We start from the raw sequence: 20,450 nt of genomic DNA on the forward strand, positions 1-20,450 counted from the left end.
CTTATTTGTTTCCAGAAATTTTAAAAAATAAAATTTCTCTTTAAAAATCTCTTCATGGTTAATAAAAGGAAATATCTATAATTTTAATTTTATTAACATGTGAATAATTTTAAAGAGAAAATAAAAAACTCTCCAATCTACAAATAAGGAAAGAGATCTAATCTCTTTCTTTAATCTTTTGTAAATCTTTTACAAGAGAGATATTTTAATTTTAATTCTCTTTAAAATATATCTCCCACATAATAATAAAATCTAAAATTAAATTTCTTTTTTATTTAATTATGGCCGGCCCTACTAGCTTGGGTTCAAGCTAGGGCCGGCCACCTTAAACCCAAGCTTAGCTAGCTTGGCCAGCCCCCTTTAGGTGGGTATAGAAGGTGGGTATATGTGGGTATAGTACTCTATAAATAAGAGGCTACGATAGGGACCGAGAGGAGGAATTGGTTTTGGTCTCCGATAAAATTAAGCATCCCATGTTGCCGAACACACAACTTAATTTTATCAATGATAATTCATTCCACTAGAGAACTATCATTGAACTACCGCACCAATCCCAAATTACATTTTGGGCTCCTTCTTATTATGAGTGTGTTAGTCTCCCGTGTTTAAGATATCGAATGTCCACTAATTAAGTGAGTTATTGACAACTCATTTAATTAATATCTAAGTCCAAGAGTAGTACCACTCAACCTTATTATCATGTCGGACTAAGTCCACTGCGGGGTTTAACATGACAATCTTTATGAGCTCCTCTTGAGGACATTATCAACCTAGTATCACTAGGACACGGTTTCCTTCTATAATCAACAACACACACTATGAGTGATACCATTTCCCAATTTATCGGGTTTATTGATTCATCGAACTAAATCTCACCCATTGATAAATTAAAGAAATAAATATCAAACATATGTGCTTGTTATTATATTAGGATTAAGAGCACACACTTCCATAATAACTGAGGTCTTTGTTCCTTTATAAAGTCAGTATAAAAGGAACGACCTCAAATGGTCCTACTCAATACACTCTGAGTGTACTAGTGTAATTATATAGTCAAGATAAACTAATACCTAATTACACTACGACCTTCTAATGGTTTGTTCCTTTCCATTCTGGTCGTGAGCTACTGTTTATAATTTATAAGGTACTGATAACATCATCTTCTGTATGTGACACCACATACTATGTTATCTACAATATAAATTAAATGAACAACTACAAAACAAATATAGATAATTAGACCAAATGTGATTCTTTATTCATAATGAATGTTTACAAAGCTTAGACTTTCAGTATATACTCCAACACTTAGCCGAGGAGTTTTTCGTAGATCCTTCCACCTCTGTCGGGCCCTCCACATCAGCTGGGCCTTCGACTTCGGCACCTCCTTCCGTCGAGGACAGACTCGCTCGGCTCGAGATCCAGTCCATTCAGACGCGACGGGCTGTGCTAGATAGCCATCGCTTCCTCTGATCTCTCCGATCCGAGATAGCTGCAGGGTTCGTGTCTCTCCGAGGTGAGATATGGCGCCAGGGACAGCCTCAGCCTGCACCCGAGCAGCCTCTTGCACCACCTCCAGCTGACGACCCTCCAGCTGATGATCCTGCTTTCGATGATCCTGCCTTTTGACACTATCACTTGATGTATCTTGGACAGACACCTATTTGTCTTCTTTGATTGTACTAGTATTTGGTTGACCTCTACTTATTTATGTTTACTAGTTTTAGTTGTTTACAATCTGCACAAATGGTAACATGTTGGGTAGAATAGGTCCTGATTTTCATATTAGATTCCTACCTTTTTACTTGTTTTCAAAATCATCTTTTAAAATTCTTAGAAAAATTGTTGTTTTCAAAATCCCAACTCTGTTAGATTTTCAAATTTGGACTTAGCCTAGACTCTACCTTAGAAATCATGTTCCCTTAGAATTCAGCCAACAAACACCTAGGTTTACCTTGCTTATGTTTGAAAAACATACAACGGCGTGAGATACATAAGGTATAGCCTGGACTCAAGAATGCTTATATTTGTGCATCAATATGAGTCTGAGCGTTAAACACCTAATTAACAGTAATCAAGTCAAGTCATCCAGCCATAGTCAAATCTAACTGGATCTATTGACTTAACTTGACTAACCAAGTGAAAACTGTTGCCCTCTAGGTAATCAGCTAGTAGCTAGATGGTTAGACATGTGGCCAAAAACCTAAGTGATTGACTTTTAAATTTTTGAGTTCACTCAGACATGAACATTAGGGCTCTGATACCTTACTTAAAGAGAAATTAGCTAATTTACAATCAATCTAACTCAACTCATGCTTGGAAATTAAGGACTTAAGCTCCTCCCTTGCCCTCAAAAGTTTTAAATTGATTATTCGTCTAAAAGAAAAATCCTTTCAAATTTAGCTAAGTTGTCAAAACTTTAACTTTTAAAAGTCATTTTTGCACTTTTTAGACTAAGCTTTTAAAATTCTAGCCAAGTAAAGCAAAATCTTTTCATAAATTATTTTGTTTTTTTTGGCCTTAGCCGTTCTTAAAAGTCTTCTTGAAATAATTGTTAACAAAGCTTTTCAAATTTATCTAAGTCCTTCAAATCTCTTCAAAACACACTTTCCCTTAACTAAGTATTTTGAAAATTTAGCTAAGTATTTTCTAACAGACTCACAAAATTTAGCTAAAACTTTCAAAAACATGTTTTTCAAAGAATTCAACTAGTTTTCAAATCACTAAAGCTATATTTCAAAGTCAACTTTTTATTAGCCTTTTTAACTCAGTTGAAAGAAAAATTACTCTTTAGACCTTGATTTCACTTAGCTAAGTGTTACCAAAATATTTTTTCCTCTTTAAAAGCCTAAGGTTTCAAAATTTTGACTAAGTTGTTTAAAACTAAAGTTGCTTTTGCTATGCTACAAAAGAAAAATCTTTCTCTAGCAAAATTAATTGATAAAGTTTTAGAAAACTAACTTCGAGCTCAAACTATTTTACTTAGCAATTTGATTTACAAGAAATATCATTTTTTTAAACAAAGTGTCTTAAAGATTCCTTACTTAGTCTTTTTCCTCTTACCTTTGTCCTAAAATCTTTGTGAAAAATTAAGATTTTTTTAAACGTGTTCATTCTTTTTGATAAATGGCAAAGGGGGAGAGTAGAGAAATTCAAAATTCATTCAAAAGCAAAGAATGCCTTTATTAAGGGGGAGCCTGACAAAGTTTAAGTTTTAGCTTAACCATGCGTGCATTCAAAATTTATTAAGCTTGCTTACTTAAACTTTATGCATCTATGTTACTTAGCTTTGAATTTCAGTTACCATAATCAAAAATATTAGTTAGAGCCCTAGAGCCAATCATTTGATGATTGTTGTATGAACTCATTGTATCATATTCTTCTATATATAAATAAAGATATTTGTTTTTGGTTATTATACTTATTTGTATTGGTGTCAAATAACTAAGTATAATAGCGTCCTTGAGTAGAAGGTTCTTACCTATATCAATTGATTGGTTGAATCAATAGTGAGATGATATAGGGAACATTACTCTTAATCATTCCTAGTCGAGTATTAACATTCAGGGACAATGTTAATGCGACGAGACTAGCATGTAGGTCAACTCGATGACTTGATCTCACAAGTCATGGATATGGAGATATCAAGTTGACACATGGGTATGCATTAGAGAGTGTATACTGAATGACCCGCCATGAGAAAATATCATGGATCGTTATATGAGTGTCATATACTTTCTCATGTGGCTATTAGTATGGCTACTAGTCCTTGGACCTGAAGTCACCATGGTTCCCTACATAAGGAGTTATGTACTTTAGTTTCGTCAAACGTCACCCGTAACTGGGTGGACTATAAAGGCGATTACTGGGTATGTAACAAATTATGCGGAGGGATATGAGTGATGTAGATGGGATCTATCCCTCCTATATGATGGGAGTGACATCGATATTCTTGATAGAGTGAGACCACTAAGTGCATGGTCATGCCCAAATGAGTCAATATGCGATGTTGAGCTCATTTGATTGAGTGATTCTACTTGGAGTTCAAGATTTAGATTGATTAGAGGATGACACGGTCTATGTCTCACATTGATCAATCTAGATGTCAAGGATAGAAGGACACTTGTCATATTTTGTGAGGAGTCACAATTAGTAGTCACAAGGTGATGTTGGATCTCAACATTCTTGTAACTTGGGTAGTAATGCTGTGTTGCTAGATACCGCTCATTACTTATGCTTCTAAATGGGTTTAGAAGCATTGTCAACGTTACAAGAACCTATAGGGTCACACACAAAGGACAATTAGATGGAGATTAGGTTCATATGATGAACCGAGAGGATTAGATTCATGTGATGAATCAAATTGGATTAAGAGTAATCCTAATTGAACTAATTGAGTTGGACTCAATTTGATTCATGTGTTCAATAAGTCTAATTTAGATTATGACTCATTGAATCAATTTAATTAAATAAATTAGATCCATTATATTAAATTGGCTTGAATCAAATGGTTGGATTTGATCAACCATGGGAGTTATAATGTCAAGTTTGACTTGACTTGAGAGGAAGAGGAAAAGTCAAGTTTGACTTGACTATATGCCACCTCATTTGTGAGTTGGCATTAAGTGGCCAATAATGGTGTTACACATCATTAAGTTTTGCACATGTGTATGTCACCTCATGGAGGTTACAAATCTCCTCTTTAATGGTCACATTAAATGAGAAAGGAGGTTACACTCCTTAATGTGGTCGGCCACTTATGGTGGAGTGAATGAGTTGTTTTTGAATTCATTCCATCTTCTTCCTTGCTCTCATTCTGTTCTCCCTCTCCTCCTCCTTGGCCGAACCACCTAAGGTGCTAGCACACCTTTTGTTTGGTCTTCTCCACCTAGTTTGTTCGTGTGGATACGCATAGAGGATCGTACACTTGACGATCTCGAGATCCGGCGAACCTTTGGACGAGCGGGATTGCGAAGGGCTTCGCATCAAGGGTAAATCTCTCAACCATGTAGTTCTAGTGTAGATCTAGATGTAAGAAACTCGTACTCGTAAAATTTTGTTTTATTTTACTTCGCACGGATCCGGTGGCATGGGAATCGGGGTTTCCGCAACGCGAAAAAGCGATTTTTACGGCCCGAAAATCCCAACAAAAAAGGGGGAGATTGTTGGTGCAGGAAGCATCCGACGATCGACCGACGATCGACCATTGTTTTGATAATAGCAAAGGAATTCAAAGTTAAGTTGTTTTATGATCTAACGTACTTACTTGAGTGTTTCAGGAAAGTCCTAGCTACAGTTAGGCAGGTAGAAAATCCTAGGGGGTGGTAACCCTAGGTCATAGGGGGTGGTAAACCTATGTGGAAAGTCTTGGCGGGTCGAGAGCTTCAGGCAAAAGTCCTAGGGGGTAATCCTAGGTGGAAAGTCCTAGTGTCGCGAACCAGGTGAAAGACTGGACGAGCCGAGAACCGGAAGTCCAGCAGAAAGTCCGGAATCTTTGAACGCTGAGCAAAAGTCCAGTCGATCTGGAGGATTGCACTGGCAATAGGTAAATCTCCTGAGTGGAGTAGGTGAGGACGCGTTCCCTGTAGAGGGAACAGTAGGCGTCGGGTCGACCTAGGGTTTCCGGTTGAAAATTCGGAGTCAGACCCGGATAGTCCATTGACTGTCGATATCATTTATCATGTTTCTATGCTAACTTTATTTGTAGGGTTTGTGTTTGGGACTAACATATTTTGCAGGATCAAAAAAGCACACTTAGCCTCGGATGAATAGTGTCCGAGGCGCCTCCATGGGGCTTGGAGGCACCTCGGGTGCTAGCCGAAGCCAGCTGTCCAGAGATGCTGGAGGCGCCTCGGAGGTCATTGGAGGCGCCTTGGACCAGGCGTTGGAGGCACCTTGGAGCAGCTTTGAGGCGTCTTAAGTGGGATAAGGCGCGACCAGATCAGAGCTGATCCACGCGTGCGACTCGGCGGCCTGGAGGCGCCTTGGACAGGCTTGGAGGCGCCTCCAGCACTGTTTATTAGGAGGGTTCGAGCAGCAGCATGATACAACCATTCTCAAGCGATCCTTCGACTATTTGCTGCTCAAAAGATGACCCAGAAGTGCTGAAGCAACGCCCCGACAACCAGAAGCTGCAATTCTACTTTTCTCTGTTGTCGGTATAAGATTACGATTGTTTTATTTGTATTGCATTTCTATAAAACTTTTAACGATTATAGTTGTTGCCCAAAGTAAACGCTCAACGAGCGTGGGCCTTGGAGTAGGAGTCGTCACAGGCTCCGAACCAAGTAAATACTTGTGTTCGCGTTTGTTATCTTTTATTTCCGCTGCTTTAAACTCGATTAGTGTTTTACGAATACGAAACGAAATAGTCACAAGCGCTATTCACCCCCCCCTCTAGCGCTTCTCAATCCAACAACTACTACTCGGTGTAGGCCTTATAGTATGTAAGACCATGCTTGATTCCCCTTCTAGCAATCTCTTTTTTCTGTATAAGTGTAAAAAAAAAGTATTAGTTAGGCTACCCACAAATAAACTAAGTGTCATATATTTACTAACAAATGACAAATCAAACACTTAAACACTATTTTAATGAAACTATAACTAGTTTATAGCTTCTTTACAGTTGTGTCTGTTGTGACCTTTCTGATGGCAATGATTACACTTTGACACACGTGTTTCAACTGAGATGGTATCCTCTTAGTCCTCCTATGACCTAGCTGACTGCGCACATCAGGTGCGTTTATTACATTTCCTTCATCAAGATTTGACTCGTTAATGTCAAAAGTTGGGATTAGATTAATAATTCTTTTGTATGCTTGATGATACATTCCAGTCTTGAAATACTTGTCGCAAAAATCATACAACGATAACGATCTCGACTCAATAGCGGCACAAGCGTGTTTGCATGGAAGCTTATTGATCTGCCAAGCTTTGCATGAACAATTCTTATCCATTAAATCAACAGCAAAGGATTTTTCACCATCAACTACCTCAAACTTCCAATTACATGACCAATGCACTCTCAAATTTTAGGATTCAAGATATACTCTAGCAATAGACTTCTCCTTTCTCGGACTTAATTCCTTAATCATTGTCAATGTTGATTCATGGCGTCGGTGCATTATGTTCATGATCTGCATGCGTATGTGGTCCACCATAGTCACAATAGGGAGATAATGAGCTGGTTCAACCCAATTATTCCAACACTCAACTATGTTATTATTCATAACACCCCATTTATCACCAAGAAATAAAGTATTTGCCCAACTTTGAGGATGAGATTGTACAATAAACCCTCTGTCAAGTGACATGGAGTCGATGATATTGTTTATATGTTGTTCATGCTCTTGCAAAGATGGAGCATACGTAGCTTTCTTGAATACTGAAGACTAGTGCTTTTGTTATGTTTTGGATAACTTCGCAACACCTAGAATGAGGCAAACAAATCATTTCAGATTCAAAACATGTATCTGGACAAAAGTAAGTAATTAATTATTTACCTGCTTCGTAAAATTATCCACTAAATACCTCAAACAATAGGAATGGTGACTACCCACAAATAATTGCTCAACTACCTTTATAATCCTAGGATGTTTGTCTGAGAAAAAAGTGAACTTGTTGAACAAAATGTTTTGACACAAAATTAGGACACTTCTCAAATGATAACAAAATCATTTCCAATTAGCGTCATTCTCTGCATCCACTACAGAATAACCAATTATGAAAAGATCATCGTTGGCATCCTTCGATACAGCAACTAGAATACAACCTTTATACTTATTTTTTATATGAGTCTCATTCAAAAAAATCAACGGCCTACAACCAGTAAGAAAACCAACTACACATGCATGGCAACAAATGAATAACCATTTGAATTTAGATGTTACAGGATCAATCTCGCACTCAGCAACATTGCCAGGATTTGTTTCTCGAATGGCACGACAATACCATCTTAGCCTATCATAGCATCCCTTCTCTGTTCCATGAATATTATGCATCACTAACTCCTTGCCTTTCCATACTTTGTGGTAGTCTAACTCTATCCCATAATCTCTTTGCAAATCTTTCTGAATTATACAAGGGCGATAAGAGGGCTCTTGTAACGACCCGCCTTCTACTAACTAAGCTGTAAGGCCGATCGTCACATTATGCTGTGCTAACTATTCCAAGACCATCATCAAATCTAGATGCGGAAGCTGTACTAAATAAAATTTTGCTAAACTATCATCATTTCTTGGTTCTACATGTGCTAAGGGGTGTAATCTAAACTATTCATGACATATATTACATCCCCCAATGGTCAAGGAACTTAACTAAGAGTTTCTTGCTGATGTCAGGCCTCCCAATCGATCCACGGATCGATTGGAATGGCCAGATCGATCCATTGATCGATCCAGGTGGCTACTGTATGCGGAAGTCAGGTTGGATAGATCCAGTGATCGATCCAGCATGCTACTGTGATCGGGCCAATATTCTGGATCGATCGATCCAGACTGGCCAATCGATCCAGTGATCGATCCCAGAGCCTTCTGTTCACGACAGAATTTGCTGGATCGATTGGCTGATCGATCCAGAAGCTTACTGTTCGTGGTACGAACTCCCCAATCGATCGGCTGATCGATTGAGAAGCCTCCAATCGATCGACCGATCGATTGGGGTTTCTGATTTCATACCAGAACTCTGATTTCAGCACTATTTCGTGCCAAATTCATACACGTGAGTTCTAACATGGCTATAAACATACTAACAACATTTAACTGACATTCTAAGCATGATTACTAACAATCTAAACAGGTCTTTCATGATTCATGTATCAAAATAACTAAAAATGCGGAAATAACGTTATACAAAACTAAAGTCTTAGTTTGCTAGTTTCTCCAAGATCTCTTCTCCAGGTTCATTCCACACACATCTTCGTAGCATTGCCCTCCAACCTCCGCTAGTCCATCTTTCCTTTACCTTTATCTGTAGCATAAGGAAAAGAAAGTATCTGTAAGCTTTCACTTAGTAAGAAATCATCTACCTCACTAAAACATGCAATCGATGCAAATCATGCTTTGAAAACATGCTATTTGAAAAGAACATACTGAATATGCTAAACATGGCATGGCAGACAACACATAGAAATAAAACTGATCATAGCAATAGAACTAATCATAAACTATCATGTTGTATCAACAGAAAACTAAACTGATATAAAACTGAGCTAAGCTAATACTAATCTGATGCTAAAGCTGACTGAACTCACATGACTAATTTGTGATGTTTGAAAATTATATTCATAAGTAGATTAAAATAATAATCAAGCTGCTGTTTGGGCCCGGCAACTGTACTTTGCTGTGCGCGCATCCCCAACTAGACCCTGGTTTGCAAGTCCCGAATTTAGTAGGGTTACTAGGTTAGCTGAACCTAGGGACGACTATGGGAGTCCAACCCAATGGATATCTAATCCAGTACAGTGCCACTGAGAAAGTAAAATACTGAACATAAGCTAATAAATTCTTGTCTTGCTTTTACTAGGTTGTCTAAACCCCGAACTAGGTTATCTAAACCTAGAGGCGACTGTGGGAGCCCACCCATTGGACGTCTAGTCCTGTAAAAGCTGTAGCAAGACTATATGAGCTGTGAAATGCTCCTACTGCATTTAACTAAGTTATCACAATGCCTAAGTTGCATTTTAGTTGTGCTAGTAATTTAATCGAACACTTGGTATGCGCTAATTCGCATCCTTTGTGTCGAAAAGCTATATACTACTAACTAAATCATGGAATTCACACGGAAGCTACTTATACTGCAGGTGAGGGGTTTCTTACCTCCTGTTCGGATTTTCTTACGATTCTAATCGTTAGATTTTCGGAGGAGACGATCCTTTCGACGATCTTCTCGCGTCTAAGCGTTCCTCTCGCGGAGGGGAGCGTCCACGTGTCGAAGTCGTCGCCGGAATTTACCCTTGGAACCCTTGGGACAGAACCCTTGCTTGTTCTTGTGGTTGGCGCCGAGAGAAGGAGAGGAGAAGGGAGGGTTGCGGCGTGGCTAGGGTGAGGAAAAGAGAAGTTGCCGATTAAAATCCTATCTCCCCACTTATTAATTCCAATTTATATTAAGGGATTAATTCCCCCAACTCTAATTTAAATAAAATTATTTCCCTTTCCTTTCAACACGGCCCTGCTGGGTTCATCCGGTTACTAAAGCTATCTATAAGTCGTAGGACCCAATAGGTCTCGGGTTCAATTCCCGCGTAGGCTATTTTATGGTCCTATTTATTTTTGCTACTTCCGCTACTCTAAAAATTCTGTAAAAATATCCTAAAATTCCAGAAAAATACTAGAATATTTCTAATAATTATTTTGAGAATTTTTGGGCGTTACAGCTCTCCTCTTAATTTTTATTTCACCACATTAGCAATCCAAGTTGCATCGACTTTAGGATGTCCTCTACTACACAGATTGTTCTCACCACATGTATGTCGTAGGTTGCATTTTCGGATCCCAAATATACTATCTTCTTTATATTTTGAAGCATAAATTCTCCATCCACAACTTCTTTCACTACAAATAGCAATTACCTTCTCACGATCATTTTTTCTATAAAAAAATGAACGTCTTGTAGCAACAGCATAGTTTTTATCACATCTTCTAAAATCAACAACATCCTTGAAATTTTGCCCTTCGCCTTGGATGTAGTTAATCCAAGCATCTATAGTATTCGACAATGGGACTTGTTTAATCTCCTCATCACTCATTGACTGTGTCTATTCCTCCTCAACCCTTACTAGTTTGATACGATTAATAGTGTCAACTTAACTATATCATATGCACTTGTTCTAGATGTAACATATAATATTATCAAAACCACAATATGAAGAGGGATATAATATATGTTGTTAGACCGATTATGCACGTGAGAGGGGGGTGAATCACGTGATTTTTAAAATTCTCTTTTTGTCGATTTTAAAAATGAAGTAGAGTACGCAGTGGAAAAGAAAAACATGAAAAGCAAGCACGAGAAGAACACAAGCAATTTACTTGGTTCAGAGCCTTTGGCGACTCCTACTCTAAGACCCAGGTCTCGCAGATCTATCGATGGGTAATTCACTATAAACCTCTTCTGGTACCTCCGGAAGAGGGAATCGAAATACAAAGGAAAGTTAGAACAAGTGCAACACCCTGCACTTGTCCTTTTGTAGTATTTAATTACACAAATTAAAATTTACCGACACTTTAAAGATCGAAGTGGGAGCGCTCGTGTCGATGTCAGTCTGCTGACCGCGATCAAAAGTCCTAGGAGCAATCGTCAAGCGCAGCAGCTTTGCAGTAGAGTCGTAGCAGGAGCTTGGAGCTATCGGAACCTCAAAAGAACGCGTAGTAGCTCGTATAGTAGTTGTTATTCAATGCCTTCTTGAGATAGCCTTATAAAAAGCATGGAAAGCGCCTTCCATAGCCATGGAAGGCGCCTTCTATAGCCATGGAAGGCGCCTCCAATGAGGCAAAATCGATCCCGAATAGCCCTCACTTGGTCAATCTCCTCCAGTGACTTACCTTAACTTACCAGTTTGTTAGACATCCGGTCAGCCTGTCGACTTGTCTGAACTTCGCGCCAGCTATCCAGTCGATCCGTCGACCTAGCTGGACTTCGTGTCAGCTATTTGGTCGGCTCGTCGACCTAGCTGGACATCATACCAACTATCCGATTTACCCGTCGACCTAGCTGGATTTCGTACCAGCTATCTGGTCGGCCCGTCAACCTAGCTGGGTTTCCTGCACACTTGATCAAATGGTTAGATCACGACAAAGCCTAACTTAACTTACTTGTCATTTATCAAAACCTGAGTTAGACCGTTAGTGCAAACCGTACCAACATATGTCACCTGCCCAAATTTAGGCTGTCATCGACATGTTCATTTTTGCTCTCTACCCTCAAATCGATCATGCTCAGCTTCATACACATATGAAAATGTATCATATTAAGTACATCATCATCATCATCGTTCAAAGTCACATACATCTTATGTTGCGGAGATAGGTATTACAAAATCATAGATTCGGGAGTGATCTTCGTACATTTTTTGCTAAGACTCGCATATATATCCATCAAACTGCAACCACTGAAAATTGAAATCACAAACAACTGGTTCTTGCACTTACAACTATCCAAAAATGCAAGGTTGCAAGGCACACTTCCAGAATCCATTTTAACCTAATCCACAAAAATATAACATCCAATTCAATCATATAAAAACTAAAGATAAAAACTTCATTCATATACAATTCAAGAAATTTTGTTCCCAGAGATTTACTAATGATTTAAGAATTTTTCTATTCAAGAGCAAAAAAAAAAAAAAATTGCCATCAATTCGTCGCTAAATAACACAAACTCAAACAGAAAACTAAACCCTAAATCTACCTTGTTCACAAACTCAACTTTATTCAACCGCATAAATTTTGAGCATCATACTACTTAAATTGGGTACAATACTCTATTTATTAATAATCACTACAAAATGTCCACATATCTCATTCTTTCCTTGAATTGAAGAAAATGCAATACAAAGTCATTCATAAATTTGTAATTCTAAAATAGAAATAGAATTTTATTCAACGTCAGCCTCACAAAATCGAAAACACCCATGAATTAAAGCTTTAATTTTTTGCACAGGAATAACAAATTAGTCGAAATCTAGGGTAGAAAATTACAACTTACCGATGATTCTTAGGTTGAAAGTGAAAGTAGGGTTCTATCAGTTCTCCGATTTTTGCCTTCAACGTCGATGGAGATGCTTTAGAGTTGAAGTAAGGGGAGGTCAGGTCGTCGCCGATGGTTTGGAGGGGAAGTTGGGGTCTGCGTCGCTGATGGCTTGGAGTTCTGTAAGCTCGAAGTAAGGGGAGGGTGTGCGTTGGCAGTTGGGAGAGAAAGGAGAAATAAGCAATATTTGAGGGTTTTAATTTAATAAGAGGGCAAGTTGGTAATTTCGCATGGGTTAGGGAGTTGAAAAAAACAAATTGGTTTGGTCAGGTATTAGGAAGAAAGAAAATCTGACACAGGGACTGAATGCAAATGTTTAGATTTGCATGGGGATTTTAGAGCAAGTTCCCCTATTTATAATTATGCAATTCACGGTTTAAATATGATAGACAATTCATGTTTGGAAAAGTGTTGTCTTTTAAAAAAACAATAATACTTTTTATGCATTGCAAAAGCATTGTAATTGCAAAAAAAAAGAAAAGATAACCCTTTATTTTTTTTTAAAAAAAAGGTAAATCTGCTACCTTAGCGGCCCCTATTGTCGGCTCCACAGATATGGAGGGAGGTAAATACATGTACACAGGCCATAGACACATGATGGAATAAACTCCAGGCCGTCAGTTCCTGAGAATCGACCCATGGACATTACACCAGAGATGTCATGTGCCCATCGTCTGTAACACCCGCCCTTACACATACCCTTAATCTATAGGACAAACGTTACACTTTCCTCGTACTGTATTAAATTTTCGGCATTCTTACCTGTTATAGGCTGCTTAGTCCATAGATCTATTCTAACCTGTTATGACTGGTAGGACTTAACTGTTGGTGCAGCGGGGCCGGCAAGAGGGGAGTGAATTGCCTGCAAAATAAAAGTATACCCTTCTCGGTTCTCAACTCAAAATAAATAGCAACAATTAAAATAAAAGGCAGAATTAAATAAGAGACAAAAAATTAACTTGGTTACAACCAAGACGGTTGTTAATCCAAGGCGGTTGAATAACTCCACTAGAATGTCTCCTTCACTGTAGGCGGAGAAGCATTTTTACACACTAAAAGAGCTCACAAGTTGCTAGGAATTGAATGTTTGATTGAATTAATAATTCCTAGCTCCAGGGGCCTTTATATAACTCCTGGAAAGTCTATCTCGAGGGTCGAATGCGCCTCCAGAGAGGTCCAAGGCGCCTCCAACCAGTTTGATCGGATAGAACTCTATCCGAATGTAAATTTTATGTATCCCACACATGCACTATAATTTGAATGAGCCTCTAAATTTTCTGTCTGCTTATGTTAAAACTTTTCCTAGGCTAAATTCCTAAATGTTTAAGCTCTTTAGAAATGAAATTTCACAAGTGAACTAAACATAGAAGGTTTGCTTGGAATAACTCTTTATCTTCTATGTGTCATATGTCATGAAGTGGTCTCTATCTTTTTTGGTCGAAACAATAGTGAACATACTTGGATGAGTACTACTAGAGTTTATGCTTTTAGAAATGAAGGTTTGCAAGTGGATTAAACATATATAGGTTCTTGTTAATTGAACATCTAAACTATCTTTGAAGTTTTGCTTGGGTAGCTATGTTTCTTCTGCTTCGTATGCGATGTAATGGTCTCTATCCTTTCTGGTTAAAACAATAGTATATATACTTGGAAGACTAGTGGAATTTGCTAGCTCTTTAAGTTTTTTTTTTTTGCTTCGTTTTATATCTTGTGTTTTTTTTCAATTGATAAGTTGGTATGCCTTTATACTTTGAAGAACATAAGTGCTACTCTTGTTTTTGCTCTATAGTTTGATCTATTTTTGTTCTTCCATAAAAATTTTTACAGACACATAAAGTAAGAGGTGAATGGAACTCGAGCAAATTCATCTACTCCTACGTGAGTGCCTAAGGGTTGTGTACCTTGTGATATAAATTTTTGAATTATATCTAGAGATTTGTGAATCTTTTATTAATACATTTTTGGATTGTATTTGGTAGATATTTATAATATATCTATTCAATTTTAGTGGTGAAAAATATTTTGTTCAATTAAAATTGTGTTGTAGTAAACTATGGTCAATTACTTTTACATTATAAATTAATAAATAATAGAGTAATACAATACAAAATAAATTCGATAAATTTAAATATGGTACAGTTAAAGAAAATATTTACTTTGTCATAATATAAAAATGTGTAGTTATATGAATAATTTACTTTGTCAGTTAATGTGACTTGTGAAGTTATGCATGATCAACTACTTCTGTACTTTAAGGAACCATTGAAGTAAAAGAGCTTTTTTACTTCAAAATCGGTTCAATTTTGAACCGGTTATGCAATTCTTAGACCGACAAAAGACTTCGATATTTTTTGTGGTGAAGTAATAAACAAACTATTTTACTTCATGTATGTATACTTCGGTAAATATCTACTTATTGCTTTGGATAATATCCGAAGTCTATTGCTCATTTTTCATATAGTGTTTTAGCCTTTTCAAAATTGAATTCGTGTCTTTCTTGATATTTGGTACTTCAACCTGCCAATACTTCCTTTGATCAACATTTGGTCACCTTTGACCTGTCGAGACTTTCTATTGCCCAATATCTGATCAACCTTGATTTATTGGGACTTCATTGTTTTCTAGTATCTAATGACCTCAACCTTGACCTGCTAGGATTTCCTTGATCATACCTAGTGTCCAATCCTCCTCAATCCACTTGGACTTTTCTCTTAGCAATTTCTCGTTGAACTTTTGATTACCCAATGTCTATCAACCTTGACCCACTTGAACTTTCCTTATGTCAACTTTCCATTGGACTTTCGATCAACAAGTATTTCGGTCAACCTTGACCCACTTGTACTTTTCTCTTGTTATTTCCCATTGAACTTCTAATCACCAAGTGTCTAGTTAACCTTGATCCACTTGGACTTCCCTCTTCCCAACTTTCCTATTGGACTTTCCACTTCTAATTAAGTATCTAGTGAACATTTACCTACTTGACTTCTCGTGCCACCTCCCTGTTGGACTTTAACATCATCAAGTATCCGATCAATCTTGACATCCTTGACTTCTTGTGTCAACTCCTTATTGAACTTTTAAAATCGTCAAGTATTCGATCAATCCTGACTTGACTTCTTTATCATAAAGTATCTAGTTAACCTTGACCAATTTAACTCTTTTTCACCGTCAAGTTTCCAGTCAATATTGACCTACTTAACAGTTTTTTGATAAATAGCGATTGAATTAAATACCGAATGTATTTTCAATCGCTTTCTCTCTACTTTGCCAAATTTCTCCCGCTATCATCTCCATCTTCCCTCATTTCTCCCACTTATCTCTCCTTGACTCTCTCCCGTCTCTTCTCTCACATCTTTCCTCTCTCTTTTCTCTATAGAAATGAGGAGTGTAATTAAAGGATGCTGAACTTCTGTACTGATTGTCGTGCACGCTTCTCGATTTATCCTAGTGGCCAGCGAAAAACTTTTGTGAGACTCGGTCGATTACCCTCAGGAATAATCAATGAGGCTAACTGGATTTATCATTTTTTTTCTCATATATTCCCTTTCCATTTTCTTAGTAGAAATGAGTCGTGGGGCACACAGGCGAGGTCATGCCTCAGTTGCCTGCGACCTCACTGTGAGATCGCGCCCCTGACCACTTTCTCCTTCATCTTCGTCCTCACTCTAGTTCATCACCAAGCCAAGCTCCGCCACTGCCCCCACCTCCTCCATCTCCCTCACCATCCCTGGCGTGGTCGTGTGTTGCGCCATTAAGTGCAGCACCCTCACCACCCTCTCACTCCCCGCGCCTAACACTCGCAACAACTTCTTCGCCACTGCCACCGTGCTAGCTGTGTGCGCTACCAACTCTGCCCATCCCTTCGCACACTTGCATGCCTTGTCCATGCCCACAGGAGCCAACTTCCATGTCCATTGTTTACAGACATAATCAAATTTCAACTTTAGTAAATTAACGAATAAATTTTCTTTAATAAGTGGTTGACCTAATTAAGAAGGTTAGATTGATTGGTCGTGCTTGTTGAGAACACTACTTTTAGATTTATTTTGATAATTATTATAAAAAAATCATGAGACTAAATTGGTATTTTTATATTAATGGACGTAAATCAAATACTCTAGGTCAATTGAAAAAAAAAACAAATTTCGTTCGTCTTCTTGAATTATTAAATATGGATAGATACCACACGTTTAGCCGGCACAGTGGTAAGTGTTCTTATAATTAAATGCCTAAACTAATTGCTTTGCTATTCACCTGACACCCGCGCCCCGACACACACAGAGTTCTGCAAAAGGTGCAAACAGTGTGGGTGTGGGTTCACAAGGCTGCGCCAACGTACGTTTGAAGCAATAATTGCTCATCTGTAACAACCTGCTATCTAACTTTCAAAAACATGCTACGACAGACTACGAGACAAACGTTTAGGATACCATCATTTTTTATTATATAATTTTAAAAATATGCTCCACATAAAATTAATTAGAGGTTTTTGATGGATGAATTTAAGAATGAGTAAATGGAATTATAATAAAATATAATATTTATATTGTAATTTTAAAAATAATAATTTAAAAATAATTTTTAAATTTATGAAAATCAATCATATTCTCATTCCATTTTATTATTAAATTCATACCCATAATTATTTTTATTATTTAATCAAACGCCACATCAATGAGGGATCATTGGCTAACTAGGTCACCAGCAGACTTGCACCATAGCGAAGGTCACTTTTTTGCATCACAGTCACCTGTTGGGCCTTCTGCCTATATATATGGCGACTAAATTCAATGTTCCTTACCATCAGCCAGCCAAGAGAAGAGATGGGGAGGAAGCCATGCTGTGCCAAGGAAGGGATTAACAGAGGGGCTTGGACTGCTCTGGAAGACCAGATCCTTGTGTCCTACATCAACACTAACGGAGAAGGCAAGTGGAGGAACATCCCCAAGAAAGCAGGTTATCTATATATATATCGTCCCAAAAACACACATGCATGCCTGTCGTATCTATCTACGTGCATATACCTCAATATTCGCATTAATTCTTGCCGTGTCGAAGATTACGGAGTTTGTGATATGTAACAGGCCTGAATCGATGCGGGAAGAGCTGCCGCCTGCGGTGGCTCAATTACTTGCGGCCCGGCATTAAGCGAGGTAACATCTCCGCCGACGAGGAGGAACTCATCATCAGACTCCACAAACTCCTGGGCAACAGGTGCTGACAAGAGGGTCGTTTATTATTTGTCCCGTATGAATTATTATATACGACGTCGAAAGTTATGTAGATTGTAGATATACATACAATCCAAATGACTAAAATTTGTTCTTGTACAGGTGGTCTCTGATCGCAGGACGCCTGCCAGGGCGAACAGACAATGAAATCAAGAATTACTGGAACACAACTTTGGGTAAGAAAGTTCGGGGAGCATCCAAAGCCAACAAAGATGACCTGGATCCATCTCCGGAGAGAGGAGGGACAGAAGCGGCTCCTGGTCCAGATAAGATCGCCGCCATCATCCAAACCAAGGCCCAGAGGTGCACCCGGGCATTCTTCCAGCAAGAGCAGCTCCCACTTCTCCGACCAACGCCGGCAGCGGCGCCGCAGCCGTCACTCGATTATTTAGTGCAGCTCCAACAGCTGCTGCCATCAGTTGATCCCTCAGAAGAATTGCTGCTCCAACAGGAGGCTCAAAAGAGTGCAGAGGAGGTACTGGTGGAGGATCCGGGCCTCACCTTGTCGCTTGACGACGAGGACGACGACGGCTTCTTCTTCCAGGGACTGAACGAGAATTTGCTGGAGGCGGAAGGTGGCTTTGATCAGCTCCACGCCGAATTCGACCTCACCTCCATGGATTCACTTCTTGTTGGGGAGAATGAGTGGATGAACTTACTGGACTTCTAGCCGGACAGCTGTCTGCGGAAGCCAAACGAACCATTCCACGCTCTCGTCGAGTCTTTGTAACTATAATTGCTGAACACATTTACTAAAGTGGAATGGCTAATTAATATATAAGCAAAAAAATTACCTATTTAACTTTAAGCAAATTCAAATGATTTCTAGAACTTCTAATCAATAGTGAAAAATAAAACCTACTTAATTTGAAAAAAATAAAGATAAAATATTTACAAGTAAATTAAGTAAACTAATATCAATGACATTTTAAATGAAAGATCTGGTGCACTTTCTTGGTTTATCTTCACGTCATTAGAAAATTGTTATGAGATCGAATCGGTCATTCAGATTCCACGTTACCTGTTATCTGATTATTTTATTAAGTGATATTGTTCTGGTCGAATCACAGAGAGTTAGAAAGATATTATTTTTTTCTGTAATACTTAACTGTAGCTTTCTGACTTTTTTTCCTAGAGGATCGTGAAATCAAACGTGTGAGTCCTCTAGACTAGCGGATTCTAACAGTTCTATCATATTGTCGATCGACAGGTCTGAACTTTGAGATTTCAAGTTTAACTATACTGTCGTGTGCCTATAGCAATGACTGATATAATCAAGTATATCTTCTTTTATTTTCAACAAATTAATTTTATAATATTTTTAAAAGAAAATTCAAACAGTAGGCATTTCTTTATCATAGCAAAGAAGACTTTATTTTTATCTTATATTTAATTTAGCTCCATGAAAATAAGATAGCACATGAGGAAGAACTGTTTACAGAGTTCGATACCATTTTTAGTATACTATTAAATCAATATATAATCGATAGATTGTGCTTTTATTAGGAGAAAATATTTTTATAAATACATCATAATTAAGGATTGAATCATGATTAATATCTAAATAATAATTTAAATATGTTACTGAGGTATTATAATCCTTGCACACTCCTAAATTAGCTAAAGGGTAAAGATGATACGCGGATGATAACAAACGAAAAGAATCCACGTGAAAGGATATAACTTCTAGTAAATGAGATTCAATAATATTATAAGAAAAATAGATATATAATTTTATTGCTTTTTAAGACGTAGTCAGGGATTCAAAACCATCTCTTCCCATTATCTAGAATTAGCTATTTGAGAATAAATTTATGATAAAATTGAATATATATATAAAAGTTATTAAATTTTTTTTTTAATGAGACTGAAGCCAAGGGTGTTCCCATCCCGATTTTTTTTTAAAATTAATTCTCATCTTCTACTTAAGCAAACGAATTGCTAATTTCTCCAGCACAAGGTAAACACGGCCTGGCCTTCATAGTACAAGTGTATAAAATAATTTATCGACAGCTGTCGGCCACAATAAAACATGTGTTTTTTTCTTTCGTCGTTTGTTGCTTTCCATTGAATTTTTGTTGTCAGATTAAAATTTATTATTGTTTATTTTTCTCTAGAAAGATCTTGACAAAACAATAGATCAAATCGTAAATAAATATAACATCAATACCTTACAGTCCGACTAATTTCTTATATGCAATAAATATCTTCAAACAACTATTTCGATCACGTTCCATCTTAGAGTCAACACTTTAAATTCAATCCTCATTGGTTGGATGGTATAGAAATAAGAAATGGAAAACGAATAGAATATTGATGTTTAATTTAAGTAATTAATAGTGGATCTTACGGATTTAATATCTTAAATATGAAAATGAATCATTACTTAGTAAAATAGAGGTGGTCATCAACTTAAATTTTATGATCCTATTATGATTTTAATGACAAATTTTAAATTATTTTATTATACCGACA

The 20,450-nt window shown here is 37.6% G+C and overlaps 1 protein-coding gene across 1 annotated transcript; it reads left to right on the plus strand.

Moving 5' to 3' along the window:
- Positions 1-17,549: 17,549 nt before the first annotated feature.
- LOC122016860 (transcription factor MYB1-like) lies at positions 17,550-18,732 on the plus strand. Its single transcript, XM_042574283.1, has 3 exons — positions 17,550-17,700; positions 17,829-17,958; positions 18,078-18,732. The coding sequence occupies exons 1-3, from the start codon at positions 17,568-17,570 to the stop codon at positions 18,643-18,645; spliced, it is 831 nt and encodes a 276-aa protein (XP_042430217.1). The 5' UTR covers positions 17,550-17,567; the 3' UTR covers positions 18,646-18,732.
- Positions 18,733-20,450: the final 1,718 nt, after the last annotated feature.

Source organism: Zingiber officinale, chromosome 8B, assembly GCF_018446385.1.
Source record: "Zingiber officinale cultivar Zhangliang chromosome 8B, Zo_v1.1, whole genome shotgun sequence".
In the NCBI taxonomy this organism is placed as follows: domain Eukaryota; kingdom Viridiplantae; phylum Streptophyta; class Magnoliopsida; order Zingiberales; family Zingiberaceae; genus Zingiber; species Zingiber officinale.

What these genes read in the sequence shown, in the direction of transcription:
- LOC122016860 (XM_042574283.1), top strand. Translation starts at nt 17,568, where the DNA reads ATGGGGAGGAAGCCATGCTGTGCCAAGGAAGGGATTAACAGAGGGGCT. An exon ending in GAACATCCCCAAGAAAGCAG is followed by an intron (nt 17,701 to 17,828) that starts GTTATCTATATA and finishes GATATGTAACAG; the next exon opens with GCCTGAATCGATGCGGGAAG. An exon ending in CACAAACTCCTGGGCAACAG is followed by an intron (nt 17,959 to 18,077) that starts GTGCTGACAAGA and finishes GTTCTTGTACAG; the next exon opens with GTGGTCTCTGATCGCAGGAC.